This window comes from Camelus bactrianus, chromosome 12, assembly GCF_048773025.1.
Source record: "Camelus bactrianus isolate YW-2024 breed Bactrian camel chromosome 12, ASM4877302v1, whole genome shotgun sequence".
In the NCBI taxonomy this organism is placed as follows: domain Eukaryota; kingdom Metazoa; phylum Chordata; class Mammalia; order Artiodactyla; family Camelidae; genus Camelus; species Camelus bactrianus.
Genome location: NC_133550.1, coordinates 40,946,780 through 40,961,490, shown reverse-complemented (window position 1 = coordinate 40,961,490; position 14,711 = coordinate 40,946,780). Strand labels below are relative to the sequence as shown.

The window sequence follows — 14,711 nt, the reverse complement described above, 5'->3', positions numbered from 1 at the left end:
ACACAAAAAATAAACTCTAATCATTGATGATTTAAGATGGGATAGAATCAACCATGTCAATAATAAAAACAGGCAAATACAGCAGCAGAGGGGAGAGACAGGAAAGGCTAAGAGTTTCTATCATCAACCAATAATCACACAAATATTTTAGATAATATTTAGACAATATTTTAGAACACTTTGGAAACTACATTTTTATGTCATAGAATTAAATTAATTTATGCTATTTTAAAAGCAGAATGGGCTTCAAGAAAATATAAGCAAGGAAATTTTTTTAAAAAAGTATTAAAATAATAAATAAAAATAATCACATATAACCTAAGAGAGAAGATGTACAGATAGAAGATGTTTTCTTCAAACAGAAAGGAACACAAAAGTAACACACAAAAATCATATATTTTTTATACTACTCAATACTTCCACTGACCTTCATATTGAGAACAAAAGAATTTTACTTCTGCTGTTACTCTTTGTTATTCTGGGTTAAAATATTTCTGAGAATACATTCTCATTTAAGCATTTCCTAAGACTCAGATTTTTTTTCCCTATAGTTTAAATATGTTTTTGATACCTCTGACATATAGTATTATCTAAAGTTTTCTATACTGAATAAAGAAGTAGAAAGTTTACAGAATTAGAGTTAAGAATCATCAAGATACTTCTGGTCTTTTTTCTTTTTTTTTTCAAGCAAGCGAATGACATTTCAACCAGCAGCTATGTTCTCTGTGGAAATGTTCCTAAGGACAAACGTGCTGCAGTACCTCTCAAATCTATCATCAGACCAACAACAGAAAAAGACTCAAATCTAGCATCAGACCAACAACAGAAAAAGACTCAAATCTAGCATCAGAGCAGCAACAGAAAAAAATTTTTCAACTTAAAATTTCTTGGGCCACTGGAAGATTACACAAACACCAGTATCTTTTTCTCAGGTTAAGTAATCCCAATTCCTTTCTTCATAAAAACTTTCAAATCATTTAAATGTAGGCTGAAAGGTCAACTGTGAATTAAGCAGAAAAATCAGTACATTTTAAATCTAAATCACTTCTACCTAAGAAAGTAAACATAAACTAACCAAATCTAATATAGCAGCTTTTCCTTTCTGATTTTCTTTTTCAAATTCACTTTTGGAGTTCTTCAAAGAATCAGAAAGTTTTGATAATTTCTCTTTTGCTGTGAAAAGCTCTGTCATTACAGTTTCTTTCTCCATCTTTACTTTTTGTAGTTCTGTTGCTGCTGTTTGAATTTTGTTATTCAATTCCTGGTGCTGCATCTTTGCATCTTGACTTAAACTTTCAATTTCTTGTTTAAGGATCATTTTTTCTTCCTCTTGCTTGGTAAGCATTTGCTTAGTATTTTCAAGGGCTTCAGATTTCTTCTGTAGGTCTAACTTTGTACTGGATACTCTAAAGATTCAAGAAACAATTTTTTAAATAATTGCAGTAATTTATAATTTCTAATTTATCCTTAAAAATTAATAAATAAATTACTGAGTTTTAAGACTTCCCTGTGTTAAGAAGTAAAAGTAATAATTTAATGTCATAAAACCACACAACTGAAAAATGCCTTAAGACATCTGATCTGATCTTTTAACAGATAAAGACGATTCTCCTCAAGTCAAATAAATTAGTGGTAAAGCCAAGACCATCTAACCCTTTGACTAAATTCAGTCTTGAAGACCACAGTATATCCCCAAAGAATGTGCATACAGCAAACCGTAGAGTCTACAATAGCCAGAAAAGTTTTTCCAAATACCCTAAAGAACCTATTTATTATGTTAGACCCCAAGCACATTGAGAACTTTGCCTCCTTCCTTGAAAACATAAAACACATTTGTTTGACAGGTCTTAAACTTCAAAATGCATAAGGTTAACCCAGAAAAAAATAGTTAAATATGTATATATTTCATTTCAAACACAGAGGAAAGACAAAAGATTTACTTTAATCCTACAGCCTAGCAGATTATGTAAGAGATTTGTTATCATTTGTCCCTTAACATAAGTTTTCTATACTCGAATGAATAAAAAAGTTACAAGAATGAGGTGATGAAGATGTAGCTTTTAAAGAGTTAAAGACACTGTTTTCATAAGAGGAATAAAATTATGCATGTTATGTATCAAAAGAAAAGCACACATTAAAGATCAACCATCTTTAAAGTGAAAATAAAACCAGGTGCAAAGTAATACTTCTAGAATGCATACTATACCCAGTGTACTTTATTATCAGTATAAATTCAACAGTATGTTAAACAGAAGTTGCCAAAAGATGTAGCAGCCACATAATTGAAGGCGGATATTAATACAATACCAGAACTGCATACATACCTTGAAATTTTCTAACTTTTAGTCCCAGAAACTTGTACTTTTTGAAAAGCAGTGAGAAAATATGAAGTTAAGTACATTCATAAGATACTGTACCTCACTGATTTTTAAAGCTCTAAAGAGAAAAGTCATTACACTATTATTTTACCATTTTAATATAGTTAAAATCCCTGTCAAGCAACTTTAAATTAGGACTTGATGTATTTATGTACCATGCTACTTAACTTTCCTATAAATAATTACTGTAAAATCAGAAGACTATGTGAAAGAAGGCAAAACAAATATAAAGGCTTGCATAGTGAATATAAAACTTAGTTTGTTTGTTTTTTTTTAAGCCACTAAAGGAAGTAATAAATCAATCCACAACCTGGGAGCCTTAACACCCCTTTCTCAGAAACTGACAGAACAACCAGAGAAACGAATTAGCAAGGGAACAGAAGATTAGAACAACATTATCAACCACCTTAACCTAGTTGGTATTTACAGAACGCTCTATCCAACACAGAATACATATATGTGCATACACTGTTCCCTAAATAAGACAGTTTGAAAAGTCTGAATTTTACTGTGTCCTCTGACCACAATGGAATTAAATTAGAAACCCATAACAGTAAGATATCCAGAAGAGCCCTAAGTATTTGAAAAGTAAACAACAGAAGAAGAAAGTACAAAGGATATTTGAAAACACATTAAACTGCAAAGTAATGAAAACACATTGTAAGATGGAAATTGAAGGGAAAGAGTTGCTTGCATAATGTAGGTGGCCCTTGAGAAAGGGGAGCCCTGTACCCTATTTAGGCTGGGCCCTATGATCAGGGGTGAGGTTTAGTCAAATCCCAGATGTGTTAACCCAGCCCTCATTTCTTGCTAGTTCTCTAGAAATGCAGGACCCTACATAAGAAATGTTTGCATAAAGTATAAGGGGGGGAGGGATAAACCCTTAGTATTAAAAACGTTTTCCTACCCCAATATGATGTGAAAGACCCTGAGTTCTGAACCATGAGATTAGAACACAGAATGGAAATGGGCCCATTTCCCTTAAATCCATTAGAAATGGAAAGAACCATTGGGCCTAAGAGAGTAAGAACCAACTCAGAGGTCATCTTCATGGACATATGACTGGGTTCTAGAGATGACCAGCCACTCAATGGGTAATACAGAGGATCAAATGTACTCCCTAAATGCCTAGGCACTGGAAATATGATGTTAACAGTGAGAAGAAATGCCATCTGAGGCACAAGATGTATCTTTATATCCTCAAATTCACAGTACCAAGACCCAAATTACTAGATGTGAAAACAAAAGCTTTTTCTGTCATTACTCTCAAAACAAGGATGAAACCATGCAATGAAAAATAATTATCATCAATTTTGATGGGTTTTATTTCATTTCCCAGGATCCCAGCTTCCGTCTTTACTACTGAGAGTCAAACACCCTCATCCTCTTGACACAGATCAAGTCTGTCAACTTAAGAGTGATCTATTTAGCATTTAAAGACAAAGTCTACCGAAATGTGACTGGTCGCAAGCCTTCCTATTAGACCATATTACAATGGCTTTATTTTTCATTCACATTAATATCAGCAGTTTATAGAATCAATACAAAGAAACATTTAATAAATCTCTAAGCACTGTGATAGCAAAATTGAAACCTTAAGAAAATTTCAATACTTAGTTTATAATCCTCTCCCTTAAGTAGTTTGGCTTACATTTCTTTCTCCATTTCAAGTTGTTTACTCAGTTCTGTGGCTCTAAGCTCTAAATCTGCATTCAGCAGTCTTTGCTGTTGTAGATCCTGCAAAGCTTGCTCCTTGCTTGCTTTAACTTCAAGAGCATCAGCTTCTAGTTTCTATGGAAGAAATATAATAATCATTTTAATGTCAACAATTATCTCTGTATGAAACATAACATTTTGTTTATACTCAAATTGGTGTTGACATAACACACAAAAAATAACCAAAAATATTTATGTTATAATGAAAAACACATTCTAAAGCCATCACTGCATAAAGGAACCATTTATCTTGGAATCTCTCAGAGGACCTGGCAGCAGGCTTTATATATGAGAGGCAGTCACCAAGTTTTTACTTTTTAAAATGAATGCTGAATAAGAAAATAAACTTTAAAATAATTATTTAAATAAAAATTATTAACTCAAGTATGAAAAAACTAAGCAATAGGTTTTACACACATGGGCCCACTTACAATATATAATCCTTTATGTTCACAGTTAACAACACTGACATCCTTCTCACTAACACCTATTGACCCTAAATAGAAAGCCAATTAAACTCCTAATTTTGCTGCTTTAATCTCTTGGTCTCGAGATTATTGTTCTTCACAGTGTGGTTTCTGTCTCATACATATATATAAAAAACTGTCCGTATTTTTACAAATTTACAAAATCAAACTGTTAAGTATATAGTTTGAACATCTACAAGCAATGCATTTGCTTGTATAGTTGTAAAAATTCTACACCCTAAATATTTTATAAACCAATTTGGGTACTTGTGGATCTTACTCAGCACTTCCATTGGATATTTCATGTAACTATGTTAATTCTATAACTATATATACAAAAATAAATAAAATAGATTGAATACCCCCTAAAATAATAAGTACAAAATGTTAAATATCTGATACTGTGATAGATCACAATGGACATTATTGGTTCTAAATAAATATTTTTAGAAGATACGCAAATAGAATTCTTATTAGATGCTTTTCAGCAAAGTAGTTTTTCTGTTCAACTATTACATCAAATAATTTATCATACTATTATCATTGACCATAAAGAAAAGAAAAAGGAACCCATAGACAGAACTGTAAACTTAATTTTCTTCTTCCATGTTATATTGGTGTGGATGTACACGTATACATATACATATCCTATGATTCTACAATTATACAGAAGTGCTTCATCTGACTGTGAAGGTATACGTTACATATATAGTAACTTAAGTCTTAATTTAATTCATAGTAGTTCCAACTGAGAACAAAAGACTCAGGTCAAATCCTTCTCTCATACGTGTAGTCATTTAATTTCTTTAGTATAAATCAACACTTTCACTTGTAGTAATGTTAAAGACAGATACAGTTTGCTATAGTAAAAATTATAATAAATTTAATAGTATTAGAAACAAAATCTAATATTATATTTATATTTACAAATATAAAGTTTAAAAAGAAAAAAGTCTATTATTATAAGGAGACTGGAATGATAGAGCAGAAGAAAGTTCACAACAACAAAAAAATAAGTTCCTTGTAATTATAGAATGAGTAGACCCCTGGCTGTTTGTCTCTTTGAAACATTTATACAGTGGCATCAGTATATAAGTTAACTTCTACTTGTAAAAGCCATCCATTAATGAAGAAATTAAAAGATAAAATTCAAAATTAAGACATGAAAAATTACAAGTAATTTTTTTCAATTTACATCACAACTTCATCTTTCTTTAGAAATTTAAAATCTTTGACTCCATCTAGGTCATCAATTTCCATTGCTACAGCAGTAGATAATGGCTAAATTCAGTTTCTTTTATACAAACCTTAATTTGACCTTCTAATTTTTCAGTTTTCTGTTCTAAAGAGAGGTGTTTCTCTTTATATTCTTTAAGATGACTTTCCAGCTGACTGCAATGTTCTTGCTTATCCTGCAATTTCATAGTGACCTGATCCAACTGAGTAGTGATCTTACTTAACTCCTATAGAAAAGTACAATTAAAGATAACTTTGGTAAGGTTTACTTTATTATAGTGCCAAAATATTTGGTCAAAGTAAAACAGAAAACCTTAACTTTATTTAAGAAACTATTTTGAATAAGACCACAGATAAGTCTAATAATGTATCACAGATTATATTTACCCACCAATATAAAGGACCTGAAGTCCAGTTGTACGTAGTCTGAGGTACAACTTTATATACATAAGCGGCTCAGTAACTTTTTCTAGGAAAAATTATTTTAGGAACCAAAAGATACAACAGAATATTAAATAAGCTAATACTAAAATAACACTTTTTATATTTCAATTAAATGTTTTCAACATTCAAGACACACCATTTTTTTAAATAGTATCTTTTTAAATTATAGTGACTACATCTATGATACTTTTTCAATTCATTCAGAATATGTAGTTGTGCAGAAAAAAATTACTAGGAAATCCACTACCCACAGATGATCACTATTAATATTTTGATAACTTTCCTTCTAGTCTTTTCTGAATGTTAGTTTCTATTTTTTGATTTGTACTTTTAAAAATAAAGGATCTCACTTTACACAGTTTTATCATAACTTCCCTTGTTTTTACATAACAATGCATCATGAAACTATGGCATTATTTTCAAGAATATTGTTATACCTGACTGCATAAATTTCTATTTTATTGATACAGACCAATTTTTAGCCAAATGTCCTATTTTATATTCTTAGATTGCTACTAAGTTTTCAGCAGAGATGCAAACAGCATCCTTAAAGCTGTGATTATTTTCTTAGGGTACAGGACCAACAGTGAACTAGAGAATATGAAAAATCCTAAAGGTCTTGAAATAAATATATTACCAACCAGCTCCCCCTACCACCATCAAAAGGCTGAACTACTATATACTATCATAAGCAATGTTCTTCTATACCACGACTATTCCTTCCAGTGTCAAACACATAGACACAAACATTTTACCTCCATAAGAGCGTATTCCCTTATTGTCTTAAGCTAATGCTTAATGAACTTGAGGATTTGGGAGTATAGTTTTGATCACTTACTTTTTTGCAGGTTGACTTTTTTCATATGAATAGTGTTTTATAAGTCAAAAATATTAACCCTTCATCAGACATACTTCAGAAAATGTTTTATTCTGTTGCTACTTGCTAATAGAATTTTGTTAGTAATATGTTTGGCAGATAAATTTTAAACTTTTATGTGGATATTCTCATAAGCAGTTTTTCCATTATAGTTTCTGGCACTGATCTTGTGCTTAAAAAATACTTTCCTGATGTGTTTAGCAATAATGTAAGTAAAAAGTAAGTTGCAAAACAACATATTTAATGATACTATGTACGTAAAAGAAAAAGATCAGTGAGTGTGTGTGTGTGTATTATATACTTGTTCAATGCTTATAAAAGTCTAGAAGGATACATACCAATTTAATGGCAAACATTCCATCTAAGGAGGAAAATGGAATTGAGGTTTAGGGTAAATATAGAAAACGATTCTGCTTTGTTAACTTGATATACTACTGCATTGTTTTAAAAAAAAAAAACAACTGAATCAACAACCTGTATTACTTCTCAAATAAAAAGTACATTTTAAAAAGTCCTACCTGGTAAAAGGTAACAAAAATCTACCAGCATTTTGACCGTGACCCTAAAGTAGGAAGCTTTTATTCTATCAGAAATACTGAGAAAAGATAACTTCTGTATTCCTTCCAGCCCCACTTACTCCTTCCCCCCAAGAAAAGAAAGTAACTCTTATTACTGAGATGAAATACATGGTACTCTTTTTGTGCTTCCAGTGGTAAGTATATTTGGGTCATAGCCCAATTTCCTACTAAGAACAGTTGTGGAAGTCTGTCTCTCTTTAATCACTGGCCCTTGATGGAATGAAGCAACAATTCAATAATTAGGAATAAATTTTTCAGCTCCACACCAAGGTCTGTATTATGGGAGAAATACAATCTCAAAAAGCCCGACCTCAGCTGCACACAAGTTGAGTTTTATCAAAAACAAAGATGACAGTTTTATCTCCATCTGTCTGGCTCTTGTACCTACCACTCAACTGGTTCTGAACTCAGGGAGAAATTAAGGAGAATAAGCAAGTAGATCACAACATTATAGAAAACTGGGTATCATTTTTATACATGTTTCTACTTAATTTATCTACCAAAACATTAGGTTATGGTAAGAAATTGCATCAGGTTCCGCTACCTGCTGTTTATCTTGTAATGCATTTTGGGCTGTGTCCAAATGATTTTGAAGATCTGCTCTTTGAGCAGTTTTTGCTGCTTCTGCCGATAGCAATAATTCAGTTTTGGCTTTAATCTGTAACAAAATTTACAAGTCATTTAATTTGTATTTAGTTCCTGATTTCCCTTTGCTTGAATATACATTACTTTTCTCACTAAATTATTAGAAAAGCTCCTTTGGCAGAACACATAGGATTTAGACATTAAAATATAAGTACGTGATAATCCCCCAAACAGGAATGAGTAGGAGAGAAGACTCCTAATGATATTTTGATAAATGATACAAAGATGCCCCTATATGACACCAAAACACTTCTCCCTCTTAAACTGGACATCCACATATTGAATTATCTGTAACTCCTCTAACAATTATATGTTAGAAAGAAAGAAATGTATATCCTCTTTTTCTACGTTCTAGTAAGTATAATGTTATATTACTTAATTATATTATTTCTGATTTTCAATGGGATTATTCTCCTAAAATAAAGAAAATTAAGGTACAGAAATGTTTCTATAACTTTCTGTACTATAATACAGATTAAGAAACCAGTGATGAGAATGGAAAAAGAAATATGTCTTAATTTCCACCCTGTGATTGAATCACTGAGCAAGACTGCCATAATGGCCTCTGAAAGAAAATGTGTTAAAATACATAATGGTACCAAATCAAACCTTTAAAGTAAAATTTAAAAATCAAATTCAAAGTAACTCAGATAATCTTTAACTTAAAATCTAATGGTATAATATCAAACTACTTTGAAATTCAAAAACCATAATAAATACTTTATAAAAAAAAGAAAAGCAGAAAGATCTGGTGGTTTCAGGAAGAATAGTCTCTCTTGCCACAGGAGAAAAAAAATGTAACCAGGAAAGCTCAACAAAGTGTCAAGATACAACTTTTAATTCCTATCCCTAATTTTTTTCCATTAATAAGTAAGGCAGGGAGGAAAGAAGGACAGAAACAGAACTTTAAATATATGATGGCCTAAAATTGGAGCTTTACTCTTACAAACTCATATTAAGTTGCATAATTCAAATTACCTGTATGTCAAGCTGGGAAACCTTCTCCTTGCTTTCATTTAATTGACTATTTAATTCACTCACACTGGTTTCTAGGGAAAGGACACGGTCTTGTGCAGCTCTAAGATGTGCCTTCTGCTCTTGCACCTGATCATGCAAATTCTCCTGGGCTTGTTTATGGCTTTCTGACTGATTCTTTAGCTTCTCTGTTAGTTGAGTTACCTACAATAGAAACAAGATCCTAATTATGAAAGTCACAAATGATATAAAAAGAACTAAGAAACCGAAATGTAAGTACCATGAGAATGTAAAAGAGCTCTATGATAGATTACCTCAACTTCTTTTTCAAGAAAAATTATTCACATCTTTCCAAAAATAAGTAAACATAATCTCTCAAAATTATTAAAAAATAAAATAAAATTCAAGTTTCCTATTCTTTTTAAAACTATCTTTACTGAGCTACAATTTAGATGAAATAAAATTCATCCAACTTAACTGTACAGTTTGAATAGATTTGATAAATATTTATACTCATTTAACCACAACCACAATCAAGAGGAGAATATTTCGACTACCCCCAAAAGATCCCTCATGCTCCTGCTCCTGTGCAGTCAGTGCCCTCCACTCATCTCTGGCTCTAATCACTGATCAGATTGAGTAATAAGAGTTCCTTATATATTCTGGATACTTCTGAATTGTCAGATAGATGTGCTGCAAATATTTTCTTCCAGTCTGTGTCTTGGCTTTCATTTTTGTAATGGTGTCTTTTGAAAAACATATGATATATCTTTAATTCAGATGAAATCCAAATCAGATGTTTTTTGGTGTACTTTGCTTGGAGTTGAGTTTCTTGAATCTGTGGGATCGTATTTTTAATCAAATTTACATTATTTTCAACCATTATTTTTATAAATATTTTCCTCCTCTCCACTGTTTCTTGACATTAATTACATGTGTGCTAGGTTACATGATACTGTCTCACAGGTCACTAAGGCACTGTTCTTTTTTTCCCCCACCTTTTTTCTCTCTGTGCTTTATTTGGACAGTTTTGATTACCTTGTCTTAATATTCACTCGTGCTGTTTTCTATTTGCACAATCTATTATATTCATCCAGTGAAATTTTCTTTTTTTGTAATCTCTAAAAGTTCTATTTGTTTATTTCCACTTCTATTTTCATTATTAGTTTTCCCTTTATATCCGTAAGTGTATTCTAAGAGCTGTGTTAAAGTACTTGTCTGATGGTTCTATCCTCTCTCATTTCGTTCTATTTCCATTGAATCATTTTTCTCCTGCTTACAGCTCACATGTTTTCTGCTTCTTTGTATGTCTAGTAATTTTTTGATATTTATGGTGACAGGTCTGGATTTTGTTGTCTTCTTTGATGTTGAATTCTGCTCTGGCAGGCACTCAATACACCTGTAGTTCATTCAGCTGGATCCTTTCAGTCTTGTTTCTGTGCCTGTTAGGTCTGGTGTGCACTAGCTTTTACGCTAGGGCTAGTTAAGCTTTACTCCTAAGGTGTGACATTTCTGGGGTTTCTACTGAATGTCCCCAAGTGTTCAAACGTCTTTCTTCTCTGACTGGCTGGAAGTTGAACATTCCCCAGCTTTGCAAGTTCTGATCATTTTCAGCCGCAGCCCTTAATAACTGTTTATTGCCTGCCTGGCCTCATGGAATCCCTCCTTATGTATATAAAGCTTAGCATTCAGCTAAAGGCTCACGTGGATCCCTATGCAGACTTTTGGAGCTCTTCCTCTACATTGTTTCCTCCTCTCTGACATTCTGCCTTGCAAAGTTGAGTTCAACATCCCTGAACTTTCACCTATTATTCCTTGATTCAGTGAGGCCACCGTGCTTTCCTTGGATTTCCCCCAACCTGCACCACAGTCTGGAAAATGTTTCCAGGTCAAAAGCTGGAGTAGTCAAAAGGCTCACTTCACATGCTTCTGTTCTCTCAGGGATCAAAGCCCTACATTACTTGTTGTACAGTCTCTGAAAACAGTGGTTTTACAGTTTTTTTTTTCCACTTTTCTAGTTATTTATGGTAAGAAGACTAAATAGGTATCAATTACTCCAGCGTGGCCAGAAGCGTAAGTACATATATTCATTTTTATTTGTTCTTTTTCAAAAAATGTATAGGCTTTTCTGATCATATTTGTATGATATGCAATGTCAAGTTGAATGCAACTTACAACTAGAAATTAGCCTACAAAATTCTTCATATAAACTGGTAACCAAGGCTAACTTTGAAGTTTGGGGAAAACATTATGTTATACTCTGATACCCAAATTAGAAAAGTGGTATGACCTACTGATACTTTAATACTTTCTCATTTAGATACCATAATTCTTTTATTGGACAATTCTTCAAAAAAAGCAACTATAAATTACTTTCAGTTTGAAAATGTATTAAGCTAAATTTTATGTTTCTCTTAAACCAACATACAAATGTTAGAATAAGGCAACTTATCAAAATTATTATTAGCTATATATTGCAAACACATATACATTGTCAAAATATAAGTAACCACTAAGTCTGTATATTAACCAATATACAGTAACAACTAACACTTGATTAGTACTTTCAGTTAATAAATCTATTTTGTTATTCAATCTTTTTTCAAAACATCACAAAATGCCATGAGGCAAGTATGTATTAATAATAACATCTCTACTTTTCAAATGAGCTAACAAGGTGAAATGATTTGCTTATGGTCACACAGGTAATAAGTTATGTCCTGGGGCATGAACTGAGATTTCCTTTGTCAAATGATGTTAATCTACTTTCACTACAATAGCAACTCACCTCTAAGTTAAATGAGATAGTGTTTGTCAAAAATACGTAATATTTTTTAAAGTACTAAAAATGACAGAAGAATCATTTAAATAAAGCTAAACTTAGTAAGATTTAGAGAGATAAAAGTAAATTTTAGAAATTTAGTACACTTGAAAAGCTTACTTGTTCCTGTAATGTGTGGTTTTTTTCTTGTAACTGGTTAAGAACAGCAGTCTCTCCTTCGCCAGCCTGAATTTTTGCATAAAGATCTTCTCTTTCCTTTTCTAGTAAAGAAATATTTTCTTTACTCTTCTGTAGTAAGGCTTCAAGGTTCTGGATCTTTTGGTCCTTATCTCCAATTTGACGTAGTACTTGTTCCAAATCATTCTGTAAAGAATTGAAAACTACTACCTTAAGAATAGAGAACTTAAAAAGTTATTCCTCAAACATAAAATGACTGAGTAAATTTTAATACTCAAACTCATAAGTCTTACGTATTTTTCACTAATCACTACATTTTAACATGGCAAATTTTAATTCAATAATTAGAACTAAACATTTAACAATATAAATCTATATTATTGATAGTAAGCTAGAATTTAACCAAAAAATTCTTCGATTAACCACATTCTTATTCTTACTCTTAACACACTGACCTGCCTACTACAATTCTTGTTTAATACATTTCGGACATGTGGGACTCCACATTATTCCTTAATCACACCAGGCACACGCTCACCTCGGAGCCTTTGCACTGTTTCTTCTGCCTGGGACACTTCTCCCACAAAGTCACATGGCTCATTCCCTCTCCTTCAAATGTTTGCTCAAATGTCACCTTCTCAATAACACCTACCCTGACCATTACACTTAAAATTGCAGCCTTTCCCAATACTCTCTCTCCTGATTTTTTTTTCATAGCACTTATCTTCTAATACACTAAATAAATCACTTATTTTTCATGTTTATCTGCCTCCTTCCACTGGGGAGGATTTTTGTCTGTTTTATCCATTGATGTATCTAAGACACATATGCTCTAAGATATCAATTGAATGAACAGAGAAATAAGTGATTGCACTCTAACACACACTCCTGAAGGCTCATTTCAATACCCCCAAAGGACTATTCTATTGTTACATCAAGGGATCCCTCTTTTTAACTTTACCAGGGGCCTTCATGTTACACAGAACACACCCACATCCAGAATAACACCCACTGATGTTCTGGAGCTAACCCACAGCCTTTGCCTCTGCCTCCATCATTCTAAGAGAGCCAGAGAGCCTCTACCTAGAATAAGGCCCTAACAAGCTTTTCTGCAAACTTCACAGTAGCCCACACCACCTTGCTGAGACAGAGCCAGCTACCACTTGGTACCCTCAACAGTATGCGCCAATATTAAAATATGTGAAATCAGTGACTTTCCAACATGCTTCTCATCCTTCTAATCACAGAATGATGGGAAGCAACCTAACCTCTCTGCTCTCATTCTCTGTTCCTGCCACTAATGATCCTTCTCTGAACATTCCACTGATCTTCTAAAACCACAGTTCCAAACCTAAGCCTTTTTCCAGAACTATCACTCTATATGTAAGTCTAACTGATAATTTGGTTCTCCCTTTACAGGTGCTGATTCCCCTTCAGCCCTCTTTGATATATAAGGACTGTTCTGTTGGGCAAGCAGGGGAGGTTGACTTTTTCCACATTTTTTTCAACGACATGACTCTCTCCCTCATGTAAAAAAAGCTTTATGCTGCTTTGGGAAGTATGTCATTCATTTATTCTATCCTCTATGCTGTGTTGCTATTATCTATAAATCCCTACCTCATTCACTGAAGACTTGAAACCTGATTTAGTCTTTCTCTCAATCCCAATTTCTGCCAATTTCCTGGGAAATACAAAATACACAGAGGATTAAGAGTACAGCCTCAACATTCTTATCATCTTAATTCCTGGATCTTTACTCATTCTATTCAATCACTCACATGCAGGATCTTGTAAGCACTTGAAATTGTTTCAGATAAAAAATTTCAACTATCCTACATTGTGATCACAACTTCCTGACTGTCTTCCAATTGCATGACTTCATTTCTGCTCTCCAGTGTCAAAGAGACATTGACCTCAATTTTCTTCTAGCTTATTTAGCATATGCCTAGCTTCTCCTCCTGAATCTCATATATAGATATGAGCTAATTATAACTATTCTTTCCAACTACATTTTCCATTTCCTTTTACCCCAAAATTTCCAATACAGCTACCCCAAAAAGCCCAATCCTAGATCAATATTGTAATCTGTTTTCTCCACACCTACATTTCTAAGCACTGTTAGAGCAAAATCACAAACCTGCATAAAACTGGTGCCATTATAAATTTCTAGACTCCAACCTCCATTATATACTTAGAATCATCTGGTCACTCCTGTCATCTGAGTGGAGTTCTCAACCTCAAACGTTCTCTTCAAGTTAACCACTTAAAAGCTTCAATATTCTCTCCAAATTCTTAATCTCTGCCCATCTGACATTCAAACAATATCCTTCACAGGATAAATTCGCATTTACCACCATCCATTGCATCAGTGACATCATAGATTAGGAATATCTTATTCCTTCAGTCACCTCCCCTCAATTACTCCCTCTACCAGCC

General features: G+C 32.8%; 1 protein-coding gene across 9 annotated transcripts in view; it reads right to left on the bottom strand.

Moving 5' to 3' along the window:
- EEA1 (early endosome antigen 1) overlaps nucleotides 1-14,711 on the bottom strand; it is a 454,815-nt gene that overhangs the window by 20,803 nt on the left and 419,301 nt on the right. For 8 of the 9 annotated variants that reach the window (XM_074375294.1, XM_074375296.1, XM_074375295.1 and 5 more), the window contains 6 exons: nucleotides 12,258-12,461; nucleotides 9,320-9,520; nucleotides 8,241-8,354; nucleotides 5,869-6,024; nucleotides 4,030-4,169; nucleotides 1,076-1,406 (listed from right to left, as the gene is read on the bottom strand). In XM_074375294.1, the coding sequence (XP_074231395.1) occupies nucleotides 1,076-1,406; nucleotides 4,030-4,169; nucleotides 5,869-6,024; nucleotides 8,241-8,354; nucleotides 9,320-9,520; nucleotides 12,258-12,461 (1,146 nt within the window). The remainder of the gene's footprint in view (nucleotides 1-1,075; nucleotides 1,407-4,029; nucleotides 4,170-5,868; nucleotides 6,025-8,240; nucleotides 8,355-9,319; nucleotides 9,521-12,257; nucleotides 12,462-14,711) is intronic. The other variant, XM_074375300.1, reaches the window with a different exon arrangement.